At 36.7% G+C, this 26,350-nt stretch overlaps 1 protein-coding gene across 4 annotated transcripts in view; it reads right to left on the bottom strand.

Moving 5' to 3' along the window:
- Window positions 1–26,350, bottom strand: part of LOC120514455 (ankyrin repeat domain-containing protein SOWAHD) — a 57,202-nt gene that overhangs the window by 9,871 nt on the left and 20,981 nt on the right. For 3 of the 4 annotated variants that reach the window (XM_039734847.1, XM_039734848.1, XM_039734845.1), the window contains exons 4-8: window positions 24,733–24,834; window positions 10,671–10,727; window positions 6,576–6,677; window positions 4,057–4,068; window positions 838–840 (exon numbers count right to left, since the gene is read on the bottom strand). In XM_039734847.1, coding sequence (XP_039590781.1) covers window positions 838–840; window positions 4,057–4,068; window positions 6,576–6,677; window positions 10,671–10,727; window positions 24,733–24,834 — 276 coding nt within the window. Of the gene's footprint in view, window positions 1–837; window positions 841–2,496; window positions 2,500–4,056; window positions 4,069–6,575; window positions 6,678–10,670; window positions 10,728–24,732; window positions 24,835–26,350 lie in introns of all 4 variants that reach the window. The other variant, XM_039734846.1, reaches the window with a different exon arrangement.

The following is a 26,350-nucleotide window of genomic DNA, read 5'->3' as shown; positions in this document are numbered from 1 at the left end:
CCACACTATGCGACTCTTCAATTCCACCCGGGGGAGTAAATGCTAACATTAATTTTATTTTAATTTTTTTCATTTTTATTACTAGTTAATTTAATATTGTTTCTTTGTATCAGTATACTGCTGCTGGATTATGTGAATTTCCCCTTGGGATTAATAAAGTATCTATCTATCTATCTATCTATTAAATTGCCACAATGCAACACTGTTTTTAATGGACGTCTCCATTGTGAGTAGCCAATGTTATATCTAACACGATGACTTGTTGTTGGGGGCATGGCCATGGAGTGCCACTCGTGACATCACTGGTGCCATGATAAATAAGTCTGTAATTCTCTGTTCAAGATTAAAGATAAAATAAAATAAATAAAATAGTTTGTTTATGAAAGTATTTTAGGCTAAGACTTCTTGCTTCAAATTGTTAGTTCTCTGGGTTTGGAATAGTGTTGTGGCTTTGGTGTAGATAACTTTGACTTCCTGGTTTTGACACTTTGCTTTGTTTTTGACTTAGACTTCATCTCCTGATGCTCTTTTCCCTTTGATGCTTTTTTGACTTTCCAGTTTTTCACCTGTGGCCGAACAGGCGACATTTTGGCCTAATGTTTTACATTGTTATGTAAAAATTACTTTTTTATGTGGTCTACTCGCTTCCACATTGGATTAAATGAAGTTTGAGTGGCATATGTGCTTCTGCCTCTTTCTTATACTTCTTTATACTATGATGCTAGCACGTAAAAATTACAGCTTTCCTGTCTTTACATCCCCAAATAAGGAATAATCTTTGACAAATGTCTTAAGAAATTAATTAATGAATCATAACTGGAATAGGAAAATACTTACAAACTGTAAAAGGGTTGAAAATAGCCAAGATGAACTGGTCAGGATCAACAGAAACAAACCTCAGGTAGGCATGTTAGCGTCAATATAAAAGCATAAAAGGACAAAGAGAGGAAGCATATGTGAGTTACTGCTATGATTATCCACAAAAGCAATGCCAATAAATTCAATGCTTGAAAAACTACTGCATCCAGTAGTCCCAATATGATACTGAGAGATAATCTATAATAACAGTAACTATCATAATAAATAAAAATTATATATATATAGAGAACTGAAAATAATTCTGATACTGAACAAAATGACACGGTATACAAATGCTGATAACCAGACTTTGTTAGCCCATAAGCCAAGCTTCTGTTTTCATTATAGGTTCCTTCTGAAGCATTAACACAGAAGGCTTAAAAACAGTAACAATCTACAGTGGTGTTTGTATTCCTGATCTTGTACTTAGGATGGCAACTTTGTGTCTGGTTATCTATTCAACCAACTTCTTAATGCTAGGTTAAATCCTGCCTTGTTTAATTGTGTCTTGTATTTAGCAGCTTACTTGGGAAATTATTGTAAATGTGAAGGTGCATTTAAATTTTCTAACAAGAGTTACATAAAAATATACATACATTAAGACAAAAGAAGAACAAAAACATACAATATAAATATCAAGTGGAGCAGAAACTGAATTTTTGAAAAAAAAAAAAAAAATTATAGTTGTATAGTTCAAAGCCCAAAAAATCGACATGTTAAGCTACATTGCTTTTATGATTCAGTCAGTTCATATTCTGAGTTTCATAAAATTTCTGGATTGTTCATTTAAGATGAAAAGTAATCATGAATAGGTGTAACTAAAAATTCACTATGCAAAAGAGAAGCAAATTTAGTATTGTCTAAACACCATTAAGCATTATTACAAGAATACTTAGAAAGAAAGAAAGGGAATAAGTCTTCACAGTGATCCAAAAGGATGAAATAAAGCACATTTTTAAATATTTATTAAAATACGGATCATATACTGATGGGTATAAAGAAAAGCAATTTGCTTTCTAAAAGTACTGTGTAGCACAAATACAGTGTTATAAAATTTAGATTCTCTTTAGCACAGAAAAAAAGTTCAAAGGGAAACCATTCCAGAATGGGATGTGCATTAAAAATCAATCAACTCCTCTGGTATTCTCTGCCATTTTATTTTAATGACAAAGATATCTGGTTAAGAGAGAAGCTGCTGGAAAAACAAACAGAGATAGATGGACCATAGAAAACAGTTCATGTGATTTTATGCTACAAATCACATGTGCTGGACTTCTTTGATATTTTTGTTGTTGTCCATTTTATTAATGAAACCAGTAACTGAACACGGTTACAACAAGAAAGTGAAGAAAAAAAGATCATTTATATAAAGTGCAATAAGGGGCGATGTCATTTATAAAAATTTAATCATAATGGTGACAGCTTAGAAACAATATGGTTGCTGCATAGCCAACTGTCTCAAAATAAATAAACGTGACTAGCTTGATTATTCTCAAAATGGAGTTATTCAGGTTATATTAGAATATGATATATTACAACTTAAGGGAAAATGATTTTAGATTTGGTTATTAACAGTAAAGTTTGAACATAACAAAGAAGATATTATAAAAGCAGACTAATGAACAATTTATGACTTACCCCCTGGGATAGTAGCCAAAAATGAGGAGGCAGGAGGACCAACACCCAGAAAGAACAGAAGAGATCATTAGAGTCTTACAGAAATCACTTCAGATTTAAGGAACCATGTGCAAGCAGAGGAGGGGAATCCACCTGGCCTACAGACCTTAGAACCAAATCCTTATGAACCAGGAAAAGATCTGTTTTGTCTGTAGGTCATTTAAGACAGAAGAAGGTAGCTACATAAGCAAAGTAAGGGAAATGATATAGAGAGAAAATAAGCAAAAGCATTAGAAGTAGAAATTAAAGATGGAAAAAAGTGTGATCACTTTAGTGTAGTGATAGACATGGGAAGCAATGATATGACCAAACAGTAACACAGACAAAATGAAGATGAGAATTTATTAATTGATTGCCATAATATAAGATAAAACTGCCGAAAAACTGTATAAAGAGAAATCTAAGAATATCAAAGAAAAAATAACCAGTGGTAAGAAATTGGAGAAAAACATCATGATGGACCAGTCAAGCATTCATTTTTAAGAAACTCTTTAAGCAATGAAGAAAATTAGGTTATGGCATTTTTCAGAGCACACAAGAAAAAAACATGAAAATATTATTGAAAAAAATCGAGCTATTCCCAAAGTTCCAAAATTAGCTCGATGTCCAGCCTCAAACGTAGCACGAAGCAAACATTGGAAAACAGAGGAAAATAGTGCATCTACTTTGTCCTGCTGCATGCATGTTTTCATTGCTTACATCATATTATTATGTGATGATTCTTTAATTATGACACAAACCTCTTCTTATATTTTCATATCACATATTATTTCTTTGTAAGTGAGGGAAGGAAGGAGGGACACACTTTTAGTGTGGTAATACTTTCATACTGCAGTCCCTATGTAGGAAAGCACATCTTTGTAGTGCACAATTCAATGATCTATTCTTATACTTGGAGTAAATCCAACTATTTTTTTTCACAAACACATAAAATGGTGTGTTGTGCATGTATGGAAGTGTATGCTGATTTATGAAGTTTTCATTCCATTAATATAATCATGGTTTGTATCTGCTATATTGTTTTACTTCAGTATGTTGATAAAATGTAAGGACCCATGCAACACTAAATTATCCTCTCCATACAACAGACTCAAAGTATCTGCCTCTGTTTTGCTGAAGATGATAAACATACTCTAAATAATACATTCAGGCAATTAAATAAATAAACACAGAATGAGGGCAACTGGGACACAGACATGGACAAGGTGTGAACAGTTTACTAGATCTAAATAATATAACTTTGCAGTTTCTAGGCCAAGCCTGGAAACATGAATATATAATAAAGATTGAAGAAGGAAAAGTTTAAGGGAGTAAAATGAGAATGATATCAAAGTTAACAAAGAAAATAAATAGAACTAAAGGTTCAAAAAGAAACATAAAAACAAACAAGCACAAATAAAATACATAAATAAGAACACAGTGAACATAAATAAGAACATAGTGAAGAACATAACACTGGATAAAGTAGTAAGAAAAATAAGCAAAATGTAAATGTACGTTAATGAAAATTAAGATACTTACAGAGGTGAAATCCTGTTTTAAAAGCACAAGACAAAAAGAAGAGACAATTAGTTTGACCCCATTCTCCACTCTAAAATAACTCAGTGGTACAGTTCAACAGCTATACTGTTGCTGATTTGGTCTAGTGATAACCTTGAAGCTTAAACATGGTTTCAGGATACATAATTGGTAAGCAAAGACCTGTTCAGACTCAAAACACATACAGACTAGGTACAGCATTAAAAACCATCTGCCTAATATTGTGTAGGACACGCTAGTGTTGCCAGAACAGCTCTGACGTGATGAGGCATGGGCTCCACAAGACCTCTGAAGGTGTTCTGTGGTATCTGGCACCAAGACATTAGCATCAGATTCTTTAAGACCTTTAAGCTGCGAGGTGGTTACTCTATGGATCAGACTCCCAAGATGCTTGATCAGACTGAGATCTGGGCAATATGGGGGGCAACACTTTGAATTCTTTGTCATGTTTCTCAGTCTGTTCCTGAACTACGTTTTCAGTGTGGCAGGACACAATTACCTTGCTATAGAAGTCACTGTCATCAGGAAGTACCACTGCCATAAAGGGGTGTACATGGTTTGCAATACTATTGATGCAGGTGGTATGTGTGTCAAAGTAACATTCACATAAATGCCAGAACCCAAGGTTTTCCAGCAGAACATTTCCCAGAGCATCACATTGCCTTCTCTGGTTTGCTTTCTTCCAACAACACATCCTGCTGTCATCTCTTTCTCAAATAAACAATGTACAGTCGTTCACATGATCTTAAAGAAAAAAGTGATTCATCAGACCAGACCACCTTCTTCCATTACTCCACAGTCTACTTTTGATGCTCACATGCCCATTGTAGGTGCTTTTGGGCACTCTGACTCATCTGTAACTACCCAGTCCCAAATGCAGCAAGCTGCAATACACAGTGTGTTTTGACACCTTTCTCTCATGGCCAGCATTTAAGTTTTTTAATATATTTCTGCTACAGTAGATTTTCTGTGGGATCGGACCGGACAGGCCAGCCTTTCGTTTTATACACACATCAAACAGACTTAGGCGCCCATGACCCTAATTGCCAGTTCACTGGTTGTCCTTATTTGTCAAATTCAATCAGATCCTTATGCTTGCCAGTTTTTCTTGCTTCCAACACATCCATCAAGAACTGGCTGTTCACATGCTGCCTAATATATCCCACCCTTTCACAAGTGCCTTTGAAACAAGATAATCAATGGTGTTCACTTCAGTTGTGAGTTGTGTTTTAATGTTCTGGCTTAGTATCCAAAAATCTCAAAAACACTTTGACTAATATAACTGAAACTTGGTGACATTATAGAAAAAAAAAATAGCCAACACGTGTGTTTTCTTTGTTAATAGTTGTTGGTAATAAACCTCATATCCTAATTCTTGCCCATTTAACCAGCTTCTAACACAGAAGAGCTGACTGTTCACATGCTGTCTCATATATTCCACCTCTTGCCAGGTGCCATTGTAAAGAGATAATCAATCTAATTCACTTCATTTGTCATTGGTTTTAATGGTTGGCTGATGTTATATAACATAATATTAATAAATTTGTTTATAGCAAATTCAAGGTTGTAGTATGTCAGAGGCTATTCTGAAAGCACTGGGTGCAATGCATGAATCAGCCCTGGTCATTGCACCAGTGTAACACTGGGCACATACACAGGACCTATTTGGAATTACCCATTAACCTAATCTTAATGTCTATGGGGCTGTGGGAGTACCTGGAGAAAAACGCATGCAGAAAACTCACATGAGAGTATTTAACACAGGGCTAGTAGTTGATAATGTTAGCTTAAATTAAAACTTAAATGTCTAATATCATTTTACCATAAGGGATATTGTTTAGTAGGTTGAATAAGCAATTTAGGCCAATGTCACATTACACAATTAGGTGCAGTATTACATGACATGTCAAATTACAAGACTATGTGATGACTTTCCAAAACAGTTTCACAATTCTAAAATAGTGCGAGCTCGCCCCTTTTTCTGACAGTCAATACCAAACTGCCTGATGGAGTCAGTGCCTATGTAAAGGTTTAAAAGTTACTGCAAGTTCAGCCTTTTCTTATATTCTATTGTGGTACATAAAACATGAGACATTAGACAGGTAAGACTTCCTTCTGTTTGTGAGGTCCAAACCACCCGCATTCATTATTCTTCATTACTGCATTATATACATTATACTTCCCAGTATTTTCATTGATTGTCAGTTTTTGCATACAACATCCCTAAGACTTAGGAAACCTATTTGATTTTAATAAGGCAAGACACAAACTAGTTGTACTGTGTCATTGGGTATGTCACATGGTCACAGGAGCGTGCCATAACTTACTGTATCTCACTAAGATTACGTAAATGAAGTTTGCAACTGAAAATCTGGAAAAAGTCATGGAATGTGAAATGGCCTGTACTTAATTTAAAATGAGCTGCTTCATTTTAGTCTTTGTTTCTTCAGACATTTGTTAAATACTGTCAGCATCAACAGTTCTTTGATAAATGAACTCACCTTTTTGTGCACCAGATTTGGCTCCTGCTCTAAGAGGTGAGATAACACTGGGAGCCTTCCACAGGCTGCAGAATAAATCCACTCCTTTTCCAAAGGGTCTAGCTGAGGACACACAAAAGAAGGAAATGAATCTCCTGTAAGAAAAGGCGCTATATTGAGCCCAACACAGATTCACACAGGAGGCATGTGTACAACCAATAAACTGTTTATTTTTCTTCAGCTGGAGGGCATGTCTTCCCCATAATCTCCTCCAGCCATAACACAGTCCCAAGCACAGTACAAAAGTCTCACCAAGCACTTCTCTCTTCCACCATCTCTCCTCCTCAGCAAGCTTTGTCCTCTTTTCACCCGACTCTGGCCCCTGAGTTGTGGTCGCTGGCGACCTTTTACTGGGTACCAGGAAGTGCTCCAGGTGCTTGAATGGCGACATCCGGCTGCACTTCCAGGTAAGATGAAACTAGTGCCCAAAAGAGGCCAGGAGCTCCTGCTGCAGCACCCCCTGGCAGTGCCTGCAGAACTCCACAGGGTTGCACAGAACTCCAAACCCCATGAAGCCCTGAGGGTCTGAGGCACTGCTGCAACCCAGGGAGGCTGCCATCTAGCGTCCATGGGGAGATACTGGGCTTCCCACCCTTGTCCACCTGGCAGATGAGGTGAAGGGGCGTCCCGGCCAGGCATGGGTCCTCGCCATCCGTCACATTCCATAAACTACAACTGATGTTCCAAAGAAAGCCTATGATCACATATGTCTGTCCACTGTTAGTAAATGCAGTTTATATAGCATTTTAGCCTTCAGAAAACTTTTCTGAAGAACTAAACAATGGTGTCAGTAAAGTGGTAGAACAAGCAATTTAGTATTCCTATAATCATTATATACTGTGGCCTACTTGAAGACCCTGAAGTGAAGTGAATCTACATGTTTCTTCTGAATTACTTTATCAGGAAAAAACACAAAGACGTAGTAACAAATTTACAAGGCCAAGTAAAATTTGAAAAGCAAGTCCAAACATCAAAGAAATATTAGTTATAATTAACAAAAAGATAAATATAGAAGTACTTAATTCTAATTGTCCATTTGAAATCTCCCCACTAATCCAAAAAATGTACAGGTAAAGAACTTCCCAAAAACTTGAAAAACCGCAGTCAACCTTCTGATCACTACTATTGGGCTACCACCTTTATCCAAGGAAACACACAACATTTGAGATATAAAAGAAGTTTAACCAATTATTTTTTTCAATTGGAGAACAGGTAGCAAGGTGAACATAGGTTTGCGCAAGGGTTCTCACTGTATGGAAAGTGCTTTGAGTAATGAAAAAAGTATTATATAAATGTAAATAATTATTATTATTTAATATAATTTGGTGAAGAGACTTGCTAAGGATCATACAATGCCAGTAGCAGGATTTGAATTTTAAACCTCAGGCTTTGAAGTCCTACGTTCAAAGCCTTAACCACTGCAACACAACAATACTGCTTGTCAATATTACCCTTTGTTAAATAAATCAATCAATCAATCAATCTCTATTGTAAAAGAAAATCTTGAGACAAGACTTTTGGCAAGAGATTTTTTCATGTCCTGCGAGATAAGACTTTTGCCAAGAGATTTTTTCAAGTCCTGCCCTCCTCTCAACCATTTTCAACCACGCCCAAGGTCCTCTCACCTCTCATTCGTACGAATGCTTTTGTCAGACACAGTTCCTGTGTTCTCACCTCTAATAAATTTTTACATTTTCCTCACTTTAAGTTCCCATTAAAGGAAGATTTATGTCCAAATCTTATTGAAGAATTTCATCCCGAAGGGTTGTCAACAGAAGAAATGAGTACACGGGCAATCCTAGCACCGAGAAACGATGAAGTCAAACAAATTAATGTGAAAATTGTAAAATGGTTACACAGCAAATTGGTTAAATGTGTATCAATAGACTATGCTCAAACAGTTGGTGGTGATGTTGCAGAAGATGAAAACATCAGCTTTCAATATCCAGTAGAATATCTACAACCGTTAACACCGACAGGTCTTCCACCGGCTGAATTACTGTTGAAAGAAGGATGTATCGTAATGTTATTGCATAATTTATGTCTGAGTGACAGGCTATGCAATAGGACTAGATTAGCTGTATTCAAAATTGGTTGAACAATTCTGACATGTAAAATTTTAACAGGCAACAAGAAAGGTAATGTAGTACATCTTCCGCGGGTAACATTAGACACCAAATCTTGATATGCCATTCGTATTAAAACATTTACAGTTTCCTGTTAGAAAAGCTTTTGCTATGACAATTAACAAATCACAGGGACAAATATTCGAAAATGTCGGTTTATTTATTAAAGAGAAAGAAATGATATTCACTCACAGGAAGTCATACGTTGCGTTGTCACGATGTAAGTCCAAAATACGGAATCAAAATTCAATGCGATATTGAAGAAAAGTTAATTCAAAAAATAGTTTTTACTGAAGTTTTACAGTAAAAATATAAGTTTAAAAAATATTTGCATGTTAATTTCAAAGGCAAACAGAACAAAAACATATAGTACAACAAATACCTGTAACGCAACATGAAACATAATTTTCTTTCAATTAATTACGTTTTACTATTTTTTACTATGGTCAATTACTCTCTGTAATGTAAAATAGTTAGTTCTATAATGCAAATGTAACAATCCCCATGAAAATAACAATCTGTTTAAATTGTACATCTGCCTCCCCATATGCGAGCGGCAGATTCGCAAAAATTGGCTAGCTCGTAGCACCTGCCCGGAGGTTGGCGAGTGAAGCGAGCAGGGGTCTGAGCCCCTTATTAAATAAATAAATAAAAATGGTATGCAGAAAAGTACTTAGTTACATAGCAGTTCTGATATATCTGATTAACAGGTGTCACTATAATAGAGACCCATTGTCTTATGAAAATTCATGGGCAAAGTCAGATAACACAGCTTGTTTAGTATACATATGTATATTGTCAAACACGTGTGCTTGGGAGGCAGCTAGAGGGCTTAAATAATAGTAGTACCACGCCAGACCAGAGGGTGGCGAGCTGCACTAACTTTCTCTCTCTGTCCTTTGCAGACTATCCTCAGGAAATCCCACTAGGTGGCGGCGCTATTGATGACATCATTTCTGGTTCCGGTGCCATTGATGACGTCACTTCCGGTCACAACACTCCGGCTGACATTACTTACGGTCTCGATGACATCACTTCCAGTTCCGGTCCAAATGATATCACTTCTGGTCACGGACATTTTACCAAACTAAAATCAGTTCTGTTTTGGACTTAAACCTATGAACATCTCAATCATTTCAACCCTTCTTGCAGCGAAGGCACAATGTATGGGTGGCTGCCCCAAACCTTTTGATGACTGTGGTCTGCTTTTGTGATAATATATATCATGCTGTGTATAGTTTTTTATTTACTTATTTTTAGACTGTATTGTTGCTAGATGTTTTCAGAGGACATGTAAAAAAGAATTTCTTTGGACCTACGTACACAATGTACTACTGTAGGTGCACATGACGATACGCTTGATTTGACTTGAGAAATGACTGACAAGCTGTCCTGGGCTGGAGCCTACATTATGTTATTGGCTCCTAAATACACTCTAATAGAATAACAGGGTTGAGAAAATAATTGAAAAATCCCAGGATTGCTCTTGACCTTTCTAATGCTTATTTTTGAAGACAGAAAAAGACTTTACCAGTACATACTATGAACTTAAGCAAGTAAATGTAATAATAGTGGTACTAAAAGATTAGCCTGCAGAAACAGAAGTTCCCTATAAATGCCTGTATCTTTTAAAATGTTGAACATTATACTCGTGTTCTCTGTTCATGACATAACAGCATAACGAGTTCATTGTTTAGAACATAAAATTTAGTATTTACTGTAATTAAAGGTGATTAAACTGAATTTAAAATGAAACCTGCATCTACAAATGACTTTTTAAAAAATAGTATTTTCATTCAGACCATTAATTCACACAAGAGAATATCTTGATTTCTTAACAGATCAATAAATATAATATCAAACTGTGCGTCATTCAGTTTAAGGAAGAAATCTTTTATTTTATTCAAGACCTTGAATTAAAGATACTTACTGCGTCATTGGCGGACCTTATGGTCCCCATAACTTCATCTTCATGTTCATGGTGAACCTGAAAAATAGAAAAAACTGATGATCTTCAGCTAAAGTAATCATCTGCTGTCACTTATGCATAATATCTCTAAAAAAATAAAAGGCATGTTATCAATTTTACCTAACAAACTGAATGGTTTATATCCATATTTTGTGTTTTTCACAGTTCTTCTGTCGTCACTAGTTGCAACTTAAACTCTTTAATGATGCTATAGGAATTTACTTTTAAGCAAGACATAGTCGTTGTCCTTCATTTTCGCTTTGGTTGCTTCTCTCAGTGCTGCATGTATGAAACAGAGCTTTCAGAAAATTCTGAGAATGATCTTCAAGCCCCAGTGTAGCAAGAAGAGTTCCATGTAATATACAGCTACATGCATCATAAATTAGAAGAAATTACAATTGGTTTTAAAAATTATGAGTTTTACTTGAACATTTTGGAACACACTGAAACAAGCCTCAACAAACTGTCTTATCACTTCTGCCGATCAGTATTCTCCCTGAATAGCAGCTTTGTACTTTGCAGAGTGAACACAAGCTTTAATTTGTAAGTGATAGAACTAAAACATGCACATTCAGCTCCCAACTTGTTTCCAAGTTGAAAACTGGACATTATTATTTGAAGTATTTATTTTACTTGTCGGTAAATGTCCACTTTTTCTGGGCACTTTCTGTAGTAGTTGGTTTATAGCGGCTTTGCCAAGTCCTCCTAGATGTCAACTGCCATGTGTTCTTTTCTTTAAACAAATCCTATGCCGCATTTAAATTACATCATGTGCAGGCTCAAAACATAAATATTTAATAAATGGAATGGACAAAATATGTATGTCTATAGATGGTTTTCATAACCTGAGTAATGATCCACATAAATTCCTGGAAATTGTATGGACTTTATAAGTACTGTTATTTTAGATCTCAAAAACAGGACGAGTCCAAGAAAAGTCCAGAGGCTGCCTGGTCACCCTCTGGTCACCCTATATCGATTCATCTATCCATCTATTTATTCATTTTTTAATTATTGTAACCAATCTACTCAATATTATTGTTAAAGAGAGGAAAGGGGAAAAATGCCAGGAGCTGGTTGAGCGCTGTCAAGTTCAAAGTTTATTGTCATGTACAATTAAATTTTTTCTTTGCAGTCCACACCAAATGACAAAACCAACGTATAAAGATAAACATAAATAATAAGTAGCAGATAGATAATAAGTAACAGAGGCAGCATAGAGTATAAAAACAGAACAGCAGTATAAAGTGTACTTATGCAGGTAGGTGTGTGATGGACAAGTCAAATACAGTTGAGTGAGGTAAATAGAATGAGGTGGACCATGGTTGTAAACTCCAGTCAGTTATTTAGGCTTCTAATGGCCTTGGGAAAGAAAGAGTTCTTTAGTCTGGAAGTCCTGCATTTCATATGTCTATACCTCCTGCCTGAGGGTAGAAGTGTGAACAGTTCGTGTTGGGGGTGGGTGAGGTTCCTGAGGATCAAGGTAGTTCTCCTGCGGAGGTTATAGATGCTCTACAGAGAGGGCAGTGGGGTCCTGGTGATCTTCTCAACATTCTTTACCACTCTCTGCAGGCGTTTGCGGTCAATAGCAGTAGTGTTGCCGTACCACACGGTGATGCAGCTGGTCAAGATGCTCTCAACAATGCAGCTGTAAAAGTTGCCGAGGATCTTAGTCGACATACCAAACTACCTCAGTCTCCTCAGAAAGTACAGCCACTGTTGAGTCCTCTTCACCAGCTCTGTGGTGTTAAGTGTCCAAATGAGGTCCTCACTGATGTAGACGCCCAGTTATTTAATGCTGCTCACCCTACCACTTCAAGCTCTCAGATGAACAGTGGCTGTTAAGGTCTCCTCTCCTTCCTCATGTCCACTATCATCTCTTTCATCTTGTCTGTGTCGAGGGTGAGGTTGTTGTCCACACACCTTGATGCCAGATTGTCCACCTCCCTCCTGTAGGACGCCTCATCCCCACCAGTGATGTGTCCAATCACTGCGGCGTCATCTGCGAACTTTAGGATGATGTTATCTTTGTGGGAGGCGACATAGTCGTGGGTGAACAGTGTATAGAGGATGGGGCTGAGGACGCATCCCTGTGGGGTGCCTGTGTTTGTGACAATGATGGCTGAAATCCTATTACCAATCCTGACAGACTGGGGCCTGCCAGTCAGAAAGTCAAGGAGCCAGTCACATAGGGTGGGATGCAGGCCAAGTGCAGACAGTTTATGGGTGAGTTTTTGGGGGATAACAGTGTTAAAGGCAGAGCTGTAGTCAACAAAGAGCATCCTGATATAGAAGTCTTTGTTCTCCAGATGGGCAAGGGTGGAGAACAAGGTGCTTGCCTGTAGAAGTGAGTTGCAGAGGGTTCGCAGGGCAATCCTTGCGGAAGGCCTACGAAACCTATGGCATCATCAGGACAAGCAGGGAAAGAGCCATAAGGAATAACATGGAGGCTGCACAGAAAGCCTCCTGATGGCTCTGACGAAAGAGAGGAGAACCTTGGAGCTCCTGTAAGCCACTTGGACATAGCCTGAGGTCTCCTCAGCCTCAAATGGGTCTCCTGGAAGAGGGTGTATGATAGTTCGAAAGACCTGAAACATCCAATGATGTCAGTTTCTATCACTGATGATGTGTCCAAGTATATGCATCAAATGATGTATCATGTAACTGAAAAGGGAAAATCTACTGTACATGCTGTTTTTTTCCTGTTTAAGTTTCTTCTTGTTATGAATCCACTTTGGCTTTATGCCCAATTCAAGTACCTTTGGAGGGGAAAATGAATGCAGTCAGAGCAGAATGCAACCTTCTGCAGAAGTAAGCAGAAACGGGATGGAATTTTGTTGGGAGTAGCCAGAAAAAGGAAAAAAACTTTTTCAGGAGTGGTATCAAAAACTCTGTGCAGTGCAGACCTCTACTGCATTCCTTTCCTCCAAATCAGAAGATATGAGGCAGCAGGGAGGCCTACTAATCTCTATAGAGGGTTCAATTGTATCTGTTTCGTCACTGGCATCTATGACCATATGAATCATTGTGGTAAACACCTGCTATTCTTTCTCCCCTAGGCCTTGCTCCTGCCATGTCATACCGTTCGTTATCTGCCTGCAACATCTCTTACATTTAGGCACTCATCACATAAAGACATATTAGCATTGGGATGAAAGAGCCTCAGTATTACTCTTAACATACTTCTGCTGAATAATTCAGTGGCTAAAAGTATTGACTTACAGTGTTTAATACAGAAGATGTACATCATTGCTCATAATGACCATCAATTTTGTCTTTACTCATTCCAGAAGCGTGGTAGTACATCCTATATCTAAGCCTACCTTATTAATCAAATTGTTGATTCAGTGGGGTCTCTCTTAAAGTGATATAAAGCGGTGCTTTCCAACCTTTTTGACATGTGGACCAGCAGAATACTGAGAAAACCTTTTTATTGACTGGGAAGTGGAAAATATAATAAAGTTATTTACTCTATATCATAATTTTTTAGTTTAGTTTTTCAATTTTTAAAATTCTTCTGAAATGTAGCTGTGATATCTTTCACTTGGATGTTATAAATTGCATTGAGTAAGTAAAGCTGGAAAAAAATATTGGTTTGTGTGTTTTCATTTAAGGCTGTAACGCAAAAAAATGGGAATATTTCGAAGGGGGTGATTCTTTTCTATACCCACTGTACTTCCTGAACAATGCACTGGTTTACAAGCCTTTTGGTCTGGCAAAAGTCAATAATCAGTTCATTGATTTTGCTGAAGTTAAGTCAAAGATAATTCTATTTGCACCAAGGAACAAAGTCCTCCACCTGATTCCTATACCCTGTCTAATCCCTCTTATCAATACACCCTATTAGAGCAGAATCATCTTAGAATTTCTGCAAGCGATATGACCTGGTATTAAATTTATATTCTGTGGTGTGCAGGGTAAACAGAAACATAGACAGACTATTCCTTATGGTGCGCCAGTGTTGCTCACATCTGTTACAGAAACACAGTCTTTGAGTCTCACAAACTGCAGTCTACTACACAGATAAGTGATTATTGAGGACACTATAGACTCATCTACCTGCATATGCCTAAGCTTACTGCGTAAGTAGTATAGCTAAAGAGTATTGAAGACAAATAAGAAATCAAACAAAATCCTCACAGTGGTGTCAGCTGGGCCCAGATGGGATTAAGCTTTGTGGAACATATGCATAATTGCATCATCCACTCCAATCTTTCTTTGAAAGACAACCTGGAGTGAGTCCAGGACTATGCTTTCAAATGTCTTTATGATCTGGTCTGCAATCATTATTTGAAGAGTTGTCTGCCTTCTTCGTAACTGGAACATTACTTGGTATTTTCCATAGCAGAAGCGCTTTCTGGAGACTTAAATGGTGGCTTATAGTTGAAGCACCCAGGTAGTGCAGCGAAAATGGCGTTAGACATAGAGGCACACCCCTGGGCATTCCTGCAGAGCGCTAGGTTTTCACCATGTGCTGTGCATGGAATATTTTCTAACTACAGGGCGATGTAGATGCAGTGTTGTGCATCCAAAGTAGTGTATTTCAAGGACAGGCTGGTTATAGGAGTGCCAGAATGATGAAGGAAACACTGAATATGATGCAAATGGTAATCAACACGCAACACAGACATGCAAAAAATATCTGAAGTGCATCTATTCATTATGAAGGACTAGGAGACTATCAATACACTAGTCAAATGTGCCACCCCAAGTATGAATGTGTTTTGGTCACTTGGTATAAACAAGCCCTAAATTACAGACTGAACAAACAGCACAGGACTTTACAAAGTTGGTCAGCACAGGCCTTAAGTTCCTTAGGATTAACCCCATTTGGTCCTCAGATTTCCCATTATGAAGTCTCATCAGTTGTCTCCTCACTTGATGATCCATTATAGACACCCCATAATAATCATCACAAGAGAACTCATAACTGGCCATACTAGTTGAAGTGGTAGGAACTATTGATGCAGTGGAGATGGTGTGGGGGCCTGGTCATTGTACAGTAAGATGGTTGTGTCAGTGGGAGGGAAGGAAAATCTATTAAATAATTGGTTCAGGGCATAAGCTTTGTCCACATTCCCTTTAAGGAACCTGAGCTAAATAATTATGCCCACTACATTACAAACATCTTTCATAGGTAAGTTTGTTTCCTACTTTAGTTCTGTGAGCTTCCCTCCCTTTACTTAGCTTTGTCTTCAGCATTCTCTGTACACTCTTTAGAGTCTCTCTGTCATCAGAACAGGAAGCTTACTTCTTATCCTTCCTATCCTTCAGGAGACTCCATTGGCTTGTTGTTTAGAAAGTGTTTATGGTTTATGAGGGTACAATGTATCAGCATAGATGTTAACACTGTTTGTGATGCTGTGACATTAATTTCCCAACGTGGCTCACATGTCATTTGCCATCCTGTTGTTTACATACATGTCATTCAGAGCCATTTCAGCCCTCAGAGTCAACTTCCTCACTACTATAGTTGGCAATATGTGGTCATCAAATAAGAGTCTTTTAGATGGGAGTTAGATTGGGATTATATCTTCACAATGGCATCAATAGTTTAAATTTAAAGGTACACTATATGGACAAACGTTTGAGGATACCTAACAATCACACCTATATATTAGCTTATTGGACATTCCATTCCAAAACCATGGCCATTAATAAGGAGTTGCTCCTCTCTTGCAGATAATAGCATCCACTTTCTGGGAAAGTCTTCCACACAATTTTGGAGTTTGACTGTGGGAATTTCTGTCCATTTAGCCAAAAGAGTACTTGTGAGGTAAGTTACTGATGTTGGATGAGACGATCTGGCTCACAATCAGCATTCTAATTCATCCCAGTGGTATTCAGTTGGAAATGTGGTCAGGGCTCTTTACAGGCCACGCAAGGTCTACCAAACCAAAGTCATCAAATAACGTCTTTATGGACCTTCCTTTATGCACAAGGACACACTCCTACTGTATCAGAAAAAGACCACCCACAAACTGTTGGACAAAGTTGGAAGTACACAATTATCTAAAACATCTTTTTATGCTACAGCATTAATAGTACTATTCCATGCAACCAATGAACCCGAAAAACAGAATAAGATAATTATCCCTCCTCGACCAAACTTTACAGTAGGCACTATTCAGTCCAGAAGGTAGTTTTTCCTGGCAACCAACAAGCCCAGATTTCTCCAACAGATGGCCAGACAGTGAAGTGTGTTTCATCAAACCAGAGAACACATTTCCACTGCTCCAGAGTCCAATGGTAGCATGCCCGTCACCAGTTGAGGCAACACCTTAGGGGCTTGTGTGCAATTGATTGGAACCAACATAGTACAATAAATATAAAATATACAATATGTATTTACAAGCACTACATATCGATATATATTTTGTTGTACTACAACATATTACAATACAACTTTTACAGTAAACAAACTAAAAACAATGGAACATTTATGAAAATGTTAACGAATGATTATGATTTATTTGATAAAATGTAAAAAAATTAAAATAATAAATAAATAAAAGAGTAAATGTGGCATTTACAAACATTTGCACACCCTTTCGGTTGTAACGTCTCGGGACTTGTTAGGTCGTTACTCTATTTTTTTTTAGATGAGATCACAGGTAAGGTTTCCTTCTGATGGCTCTTCCTTGAATGCCCTGTTCATGTAAATAACACTTCAGAGTAGATCTGTGCATTATCATGTCTTCCTCAGCTAAGCCTGCTTGCATACTATGTGTTCTTAAAAAAAGGAGACTATAAGAATTTATGTACAATATTCCAGTATTCTTGGGAACCTCGAGTTGGCAAATGTGTTGCCAAAACAAGTGAGCAATAAGTGAGCATATGGGCTGAGGATAATTTTGAATATTTGGATTCATTTATCTCCCTGAATTAACCAGAAACTTCAAATGGCATATACTGTATCGAAAATTATCATCACTCTGCATCAAATTGCTAAATCTAAATTAAACCATGTAAAGAGAGTGCCTGACAGCCCAATGTAATTTTATAGCCTACGTTACAGAATACAGTGGTCAGCGGTGTCAAAAGCTGCGGTTAGATCTAGAAACATAATAACTGTATTGTCTCCTTCATCAGAAGGCATTCAAATATCATTTACAATAAAAGTTATTGCTGTTTCTGTCCTCTGACCAGTATGAAAGATAAACTGAATCTTCTCAAGTAAACTGTAATGAGTATGTTAAGACTGACGCAGTGTGGCAACTACTTTTTAAAGTACTTAAGAGTGAAAAGAATTTGAGATTGGCCTATTTTAATTAGGCATATTTTGGTCTAGCTCTTTTATTTTTGATAATGGTCTAACGACTAACATTTTAGTGCATTATGAACAGTCCCAGTAATTAAAAATCTATTGATAATGTTAAGAACGAATGGTGTCAGATCAGTGATTGAGTGTTAAACTAGTTTTAAGGAGAGGTAGTAGGTTTCATTTCAGAAATTAGAGTTATAATAGCCTGTTCTGCTATAAAGTTAAAACTGCCAATGCGGTGTGCGCAAGGACAAATATGGCATGACACTGCATAGTTACAATTGTGAGATGACTGGAAAATATGAGATCTTATAGTATTCATTTTTATATTTAAACATTTCAAATAATCTGTACTTCTAATATATGTAGGCATTCTACATGGTAGTTTCAACTTTCCATTTCTGTTTTCTTCTATTAGTTTAGAATAGCATTCAGAATGGGCCAGAAAAAGTTTTTTTTTATACCTTTACACAATATCTGTCCACACTATTCAGAAGACTTGCAATTTTATTGCTGTCCATTTGTATGACAGTTTTCAACATTCTCATTTAAGATCACATGTTATGATTTAGACATTGTTAAGTATTTATTATGTATTTAATATTTTTTATTTGGGATTCCTTTTGGCATTTTAGTGGCTTTTGAGTATCAGAGGATAATTCTGTATGATTACTTTGATATTCTTAAAGGAATACTATATCCCCAAAAATGTTTTTGTTTTATATATTTTATTTCCTGCATGTAGTTTGTAACGGAGGCAGAGAGAAATTTTTAATCTCAGGTTTTGTGGAGAAATTACAGTACATATTGGTAAGAACTTGCATATCTTTAGACAGAGGGAGAAAACCAAAGCACATGGAGGAAATCCACACACACACAGGAAGAACATGCAAACTCCACATAGAAAGATGACTCAGGACACAAATCCTCACGCCCTTACTGCAAGGCAGCAGTGCTGCCCTGTACTATAATTTTGTTAGGCTCAGGTTTTAATCTGAACATCCTAATGAATGCTAAATCACATAGATTTTTAGAAGTAATATACTGTATAGTTTCTGACATAAAATTATCTCAAGGCCTCTTCTTCAACCAATTTTTCACATTTATGAAAGAACGTAAAATTATTTGTTTCTGCTTCAACTAAAGGAAACAAACTTTTCTGGGCTAGGGTTCAGTAAAGAGACAGAAATTGGGTAGTGTACTTAGTTTAACATCATCAGGAAACACAGCTTTATTGCCATTGATTTTAGGTTTAGAAAACAGAATTTTAAACTACAAAAACATTTTTGATTTTATGTTTTAATAAAAATAAACTTACTAGTACAGGGATCCCTGGAACACAACTTTTTTATTCCTATTTCTCATTAAATTGTGTATTTGCTGCCAAGTTTTGGAAAAAAATGTAAAATCCCTCCAGTTAAGGTGAAGACAACTCTCTTAATGACCTTCCTTTTCTAAAAATTATCACAATTACTTATTATTCTTCTGATTGCATACCAGGTGTGATGATATTACTTCACCACTAAATTCTGAATTTAAACATGGTGTTCCTCAGGGCTCAGTACTGTATTTTGACCGTTACTGTTTTCACTTTGCATTCTGTTACTGCACAATATAATTACATTCCATAACATTTGCTTTCCCTGTTAATGCGGGTGGTATTCAAGCATGTCTTTTCAATGACATTTCTGCTACTGTGTTCTTTCAATGTGTCAACAGCTAAACCATTTGGATAAGCAATAACTACTGGTCTTTGAATAAAAAACGTAATGTTATTAATTAATGGTAACTGTACAGAGGTGGCACGGTGGTGCAGTGGGTAGCGGGGCTGCCTCGCAGTTAGGAGACCTAGGTTCGTCTCCTGGGTCCTCCCTGTCTGGATTCTGCATGTTCTCCCCATGTCTGTGTGGGTTTCTTCCGGGTACTCAGGTTTCCTCCCACAGTCCAAAGACATGCAGGTTAGGTGCATTGGCAATCCTAAATTGCCCCTAGTGTGTTCTTGGTGTGTGGGTGTGTGTGTGCCCCCTGTGGTGGGCTGGCTCCCTGCCCAGGGTTTGTTTCCTGCACTGTGTTGGCTGGTATTGGCTCCGGCAGGCCTGTAGTAAGATTATAGTGGGTTGGATGATGGATGGTAATTGTACAGTATAGACTGGAATGAAGACTTGGCCCGTCTTACCTCAGTAGGCCTAATCATTTATAAAACATAACACTATCGAAAAACAGTTTTCTAACTATGGAAAACAGTGATGTTAATTCATGCATTTGTTTCTAGTAGAACTGAGCACTGTAATGTATTATTCACGGATTGGCGAAATCATGCAACTAATTATATTTAAAATGCTGGAGGAATAACCACTAATAGAATTGTGGTGTACAATTGCATCACTCCTGTTCGTACGTATTTATATTTGCTTCCAGTAAAGTCTACAGCTAATTTCAAAATCCTTTTTGTTAAACATAAGTTTTAAATGACCTAGACCAGGGGTTCTCAACGTGGGTCCTGGGGACCCCCTGTGGCTGCAAGTTTTTGTTCCAACCAGATTCCTAATCAGTGACAAAACCTGATAGCACTGATCTCATTTAATTAGCTTTTTTTTTTTCTTTTATTTGACATTCAGAAAAGCATAGCAGCATGATTTTTACATTTATAAGACATTTATAAATATTTCTGCTTTTGCTATAAATGCTTAACTCTCTTTTGTTTGCCCAGAGGGGACTGGGCAGTCTAATGGTCTGGAATCCCCACAGAGTTTATTTTTTTCTCCAACCATCTGGAATTTTTTTTTTGTTTTGTTTTTTCTGTCCCCCCTGGCCATTGGACCTTTACTCTTATTCTATGTTAATTAATGTTGAGTTATTTTCTTTTTTTACTGTGTCTTTTATTTTTCTATTCTTCATTATGTAAAGCACTTTGAGCTACTTTTTGTATGAAAATGTGCTATATAAATAAATGTTGTTGTTGTTGATTTCATTATACTTTGCTCTTTCTCTGTGCAGTTTTTCCCCCTTCATTGTATCTTAATAATGACAACTTAAAACGAGCAGAGCAGACACCCAGGCAAACAACACTGAATAATCAAAAGCTGCAGCTACTTTAGCATCGGACCCACTAATTAGTAAATAATGGATTAATTAAACAATTAGAACACCTAGAAAAGTAGAATGAAAATCAAGATGAAAATACTGTTAAAAAGAAAAAAATACATTATTCCTATATAACTGCTTGGTACATTTTAATATTTTTTTTTTAGCAAACTTAGTTTTCTAATTAATATATTGTTCCTTAAACACAGAACTTGGGAAATATCAGTTCACTTAATTAGCTCAGGAGTTCAATTAAAAACAGAAGCTGGTTGGGACAAAAACCTGCAGCGACAGGGGGTCCCCAGGACCGACATTGAGAACCCATGACCTAGACCCTATTTACTTATCCTTCTATATAAAAGTGGTCAGGATTGTTCTTCCGTCCTGTGAGTGCTATGCAGGCGTGGAGTTTCACACACGCCCCGCCCATTTTGCAATGCACGATGGGATTTGTAGTTTCGTTTTTCCAGGTAAAACATGATTTTCTACTCCAGACTGTGCGATATCTTCTTCTTCTTTCTTACTATATAAAAGCAGTCGGGATGGTCCTTCCGTCCCGTGAGTGGAAAGCGCAGCGGTATTCTGCTTATCACAGACTTACTACTTGTAGTTTGCGGTACGAAGCAACATGATGTGAGCAGAGTTCTGGTGCTCCCATCGTTCCCTTGCTTTTGTGCGCGATGCGCTGGAAAAATAGACAAAATTATGTCTCTGGAAATAATTAATGTTGATGGAGTACAAATGCCTCACCGCGTAGTAAATATCAGGGGGGTTCAAAAGGGCGACCTCAATATAGAAAAAAAGTTTAAATTTCATCACAAAAATAACAAAAACTACGAGTATTAAAGTAATACCGCTCAAATGCAAAATAACCAAATTAATGAGTTTGTATAAAATTATCAAATTGATCATCATATTGAATTGCCTTAAGAAGTGGTCAACTTAAAAGGTCGCCTTAAAAGGTGGGTCAGCCTAGTTTGAGATAATCAGTGCATAGAAATCTCGTCTCAGGATGCTAGTCTACTAAAGATTTCAGTGATTAATAAAACAACAGTGGGAGATGTACTGTAGCTTTTAGTTATTGGGTGAGAAAATTGTGGACTAAACTGCCTGCTTGTGTTAGGGATGGCCCATCAGTAACAGTAGAAAAATTCAGACTGAAGTTCCACTTCTTTAGACTGACAAGGCCTGATTTGAGCTGTTGACTAGCTTTCATGTTTGTTATTGATTTGCGCAAAACTACTGTGATAATCATTATAACCTTTTAAGGATAGTCCACTAATCTGTTTCTCTTCTCAATATCCTACTGTGGCACTTCAATATTACTGCTACATTCTAAGGCTATTATTCTCGTCCATGAGAGCTGACGCAGACATACTGACAGTTTTTGAAATCCAAGAATACAACCTTTCTATTAGTCTACCCGGAACACGTACAGCATGCTTGGGTTGTTAACTGCTCATAAAAGTGTGGGTGTCATTTGGTCAATGATTGTATAACTGTGACCTTTTCTGATTTTGACTGTGACTTTGTCTATTGAAAGCAACCTTGGACACTCCCCTAAAGGTTTATGTTCTTAAATGGAGTTTTTGTTTTCTTCACTTCTGTTGTCAACAGGCCATTTTGGCAATGAACAGTAACTGATTTTTATTTGACCGGATTAACCATATATAAAGTATTTACTGGCAAAGTGAAAAATATGAGTGCTTTTTGAAAAAGGGAAACACACACAGCATTATTCCATTCTGTCACAAGCAGAAGTACAAAGGGTTTGGAAAGGTTGGATCACAATAGTTAATGCTGACCTAATACAACATAACTGAGAAATACCCAGATGAATGCCTTACAAGTCTGATAAAAATATTCAACATTCAATGCTCCTCTAAATATCCTTATTTCCCAAATCCAATCCTTCTATTGAATGAGACTTCAGTTACATTGGATGGCAAGGTGTATCTAATAAACTGATGACATTATGCATACTATTTATAAAGTTATATTAACAATGTACTTTCTAAAAGTGTAACGATTAAGCAGTGTGTAGTCAGTGTTACACTGCAGACTATAAACAAATGTCCTCAGCCCATTTGCCCGCTTCACTGTACAACCTGATACTTAAATGACAGAGAAGCAAGACAGAGTTTTCTATTATCAGGAAATAAATTTCTGCAAAGAACTAAAGTCACATAGATTTAATCTCTCCAAGGCGCATTGGTTCTATAAAGCTAATGTTATACTTTTTATTCCATTTTACTTTAAGGAAAGAAAAACAAACAAAGTTAAAAAGGCACTTGACACACATTAAAGACTGCTTGAGCACAGCAGGGGCTCTTTGTGTGGTGTCCTGCTTCTGACCGATCAGTTAAAGGGCTGTAATTACGAACACAAACCATAATAGTCACACATTATTCCAAATTGTGAAAAATTGCTGCCAATTGGAGAGAAATGATAATTGCCTGAAATGTTGGGCACTGCCTTTGCTTATTGAACTCTGATAGCCCCATTCACTTATCTTTTTCTTTATTCAAACTTCTACCCACTATTACCCCCCAAAAACATCAGTACTCTGTTAAGAAGAGGTCAACACAATTAAAAGAAAAACAGCTATTTAAAACACAATTTAGGCTGATTAATGCAAGGTGCAAATAGCACTTTTATTTTCTGAAACACTTGATTGCTAATTGTTCTCAGATTAGGCATGAGTATAGTGTTCTCCTGAAACGCAGTTCTTTCAATGTCATCTCCAAAGATAATGGTTCATCTTAGATACTGCCAAACAGATCTGGTTTCATATGCTCACAGTTAAGTACTCCCTAGCAACAGAAGAAAAGAGGCATGTGGCTATGTGGATCCCAAAAATGAGCTTCTGTGACTCTCTTGCTATAGTCACAATATCTGCATTTAATGGTTCTAACAGAAGGTGATACAAACAGGATCACAGCAAAAATGCTGGTTATATTAATGAAATACGACTTCATGCTCCGTATGTGTATGAGTCTGATGAGGTAGTATTTCATCAATTTTAGCTGTTAGTGTAAACATGGTGCTGAAATGCAGTACAGCATGTTCTATAAACATGTAGCACTAACCAGATAGACATTTAGTTACAGGAGCAAAATATTAAAACACTAACCTTACTTTCAAGCTTTTGTTTTGCTCTACTTTTATGTTTCAGTGAATTAAGTTAAGCATAGCGATCAGAAGAATATGTAAAGCCAAAGGAGAAGTATTTTGTAGGGAAGCTGTTCAAATGCAAAAGCAGGCCAGTTACATACTAGCCTATAATGTTGGTTTGGCAACATTAATGCAGTACCATTCAATACAGTTTTAACCTTAGTGTGAATATATTTATGGCATAACGCAGACCAATTCACCATACCAAGATGTAAAAACATGTCAGGGTTAATAGTTCAGACACCAAGATAATATCAGGCATTTTAGAGCTTTTCAGATGTATGAAGACGACATGCATGAGATCACTGTTCAAAGCATTTAACTAGAAGGTGCAAAAGCAGAACAATGAATTATCAAGAATGAATGGCTGAATCTGAGAAACAGGATAAAATACTACAGTACCTACAAAAAGTAAAAGGAGCTCACTTTGAACTGTTGTATTAAAGTCTTAAAAGTGATCAAACTCTTAGTACACAGCTTATGCTGAAGCAACAATCTCACCTTAAGTGCAAACTCTGGCCCCATCTCTTTGTCTTTGGTCGCCTTCATTTCAACCTTAATCTGGCAGAGGCTGACCTGCTCTCCCTCTAGGGATAGTTTCTTCTGTAATAAATATTTAGTGAAAATATTAAACTGTCAGTTTCACTATATGGTATAGCCTAGCAATGTCATGGTATTCATGTATGACTTTAATCCCCTTGTATAAAAAAGTTCTTCAGAATAAAAAAACTGAGACCAGCATTGTTATAAGATGACAAAAATGACAGACCTGACCAAAGGAATACTTGCTTTTTGCGGGATGAGCTGAATGTCACTCGTTTTGTGAAACATTAGGCATCATTATATGTGATATGAGACGTCCAGGGAAAAAATCCGCAAGTCTATGCACAGACTACCATATAATGCAAAGGACTTTACATAGAATTAAATTGGATTAGGTTTGATATTAAAAGAAATTCTCTGTAGTCTTCAAATTACCCAATCAATTCCATAATCATTAAATTCTCTTACATCTCTGGAATTCAACGTTTCCCACAGACCCAAGATAATGGGCAAACCTCCTTAGTTTAAAAGGATCTGAGCATACTACATTTTATGTTCTTAACTAAGTAGACCATAAGGATTTTTGTATAATTTTCCAACATTATGGCTATGTGTTACTAGAAAGATATTTTGTAAATATCTGGATTGCCAGTAATGTTTTCTAAATCTTTATATTCATTTATTGTCCTGAAACAACCAGAAACTTCAAATGGTATAGATTTGAAGGTGTTGCGTTATTAGAGGTATCTAAATTCTTTCTTCCTTTATGTAACACAAGACTTTGTACCTTTTTAAAATTAAATTTATTTAAACAGACTTTTACATTTTTTTGAAACCTCTAAGCATTACAGTAAGCTATGATGTTACCGGAAGGTTCTTTGAAGTCTCCATACACATGAGAATCTAAGACTGGTGTATATTTGAAACTGTTAAGATCTTTGGGAAACAAAAAAAAATACCAGCTCTTCTCTTTCTTTATTTAAAAGAAGCCATAAAAGCTGATATAGTGGACTGCAAACATGTATGACTCAGCCTATCTCCATGCATAGCACAAGAAGCTAAATTTCCTTCAAGATTATCAGTATTTCCTGGAAATAAATCATTTAGAGGAGGATAGCTGCTGCAAAATTTTCTTCTGCCACAAAATTATATAAGTAATGAAAATCCATAACTATTTCTCATGCCACATTTAATGCTTTTGAAATTCATGCCATTAAAATTAATGTCCAATTATTAATGTACTTTCAGTAAGGGCTGTCAATATTTATCTTATATCGATCTGTTGCTAGGAATTTAAATTACATTATAGCTCCTTGTTCAGACAGCAACACAACCAAATCTTTGTCAAGGTATGCTGTTTCACGCAGGCTATTCAGAAAATACAACTGTACAATTGTAAGTTGTGGATGCGGTGTTTTATAAGCAACCTCAGATTTGCAGTGTGCAATAAAAAAAATTTTGCTGTAACTTTACTTAATTGTTTCATCTTTAAGATTGCTCCTGTAACACCCATTAAACTGTTAGGGATGTATTTATCAAAAGTGATTTATGTTCGTAACAAGAAAGGAAAAAAAGA

Source organism: Polypterus senegalus, chromosome 14 (assembly GCF_016835505.1).
Source record: "Polypterus senegalus isolate Bchr_013 chromosome 14, ASM1683550v1, whole genome shotgun sequence".
NCBI lineage: Eukaryota > Metazoa > Chordata > Cladistia > Polypteriformes > Polypteridae > Polypterus > Polypterus senegalus.
This window is presented reverse-complemented; position numbering and strand designations above follow the sequence as displayed.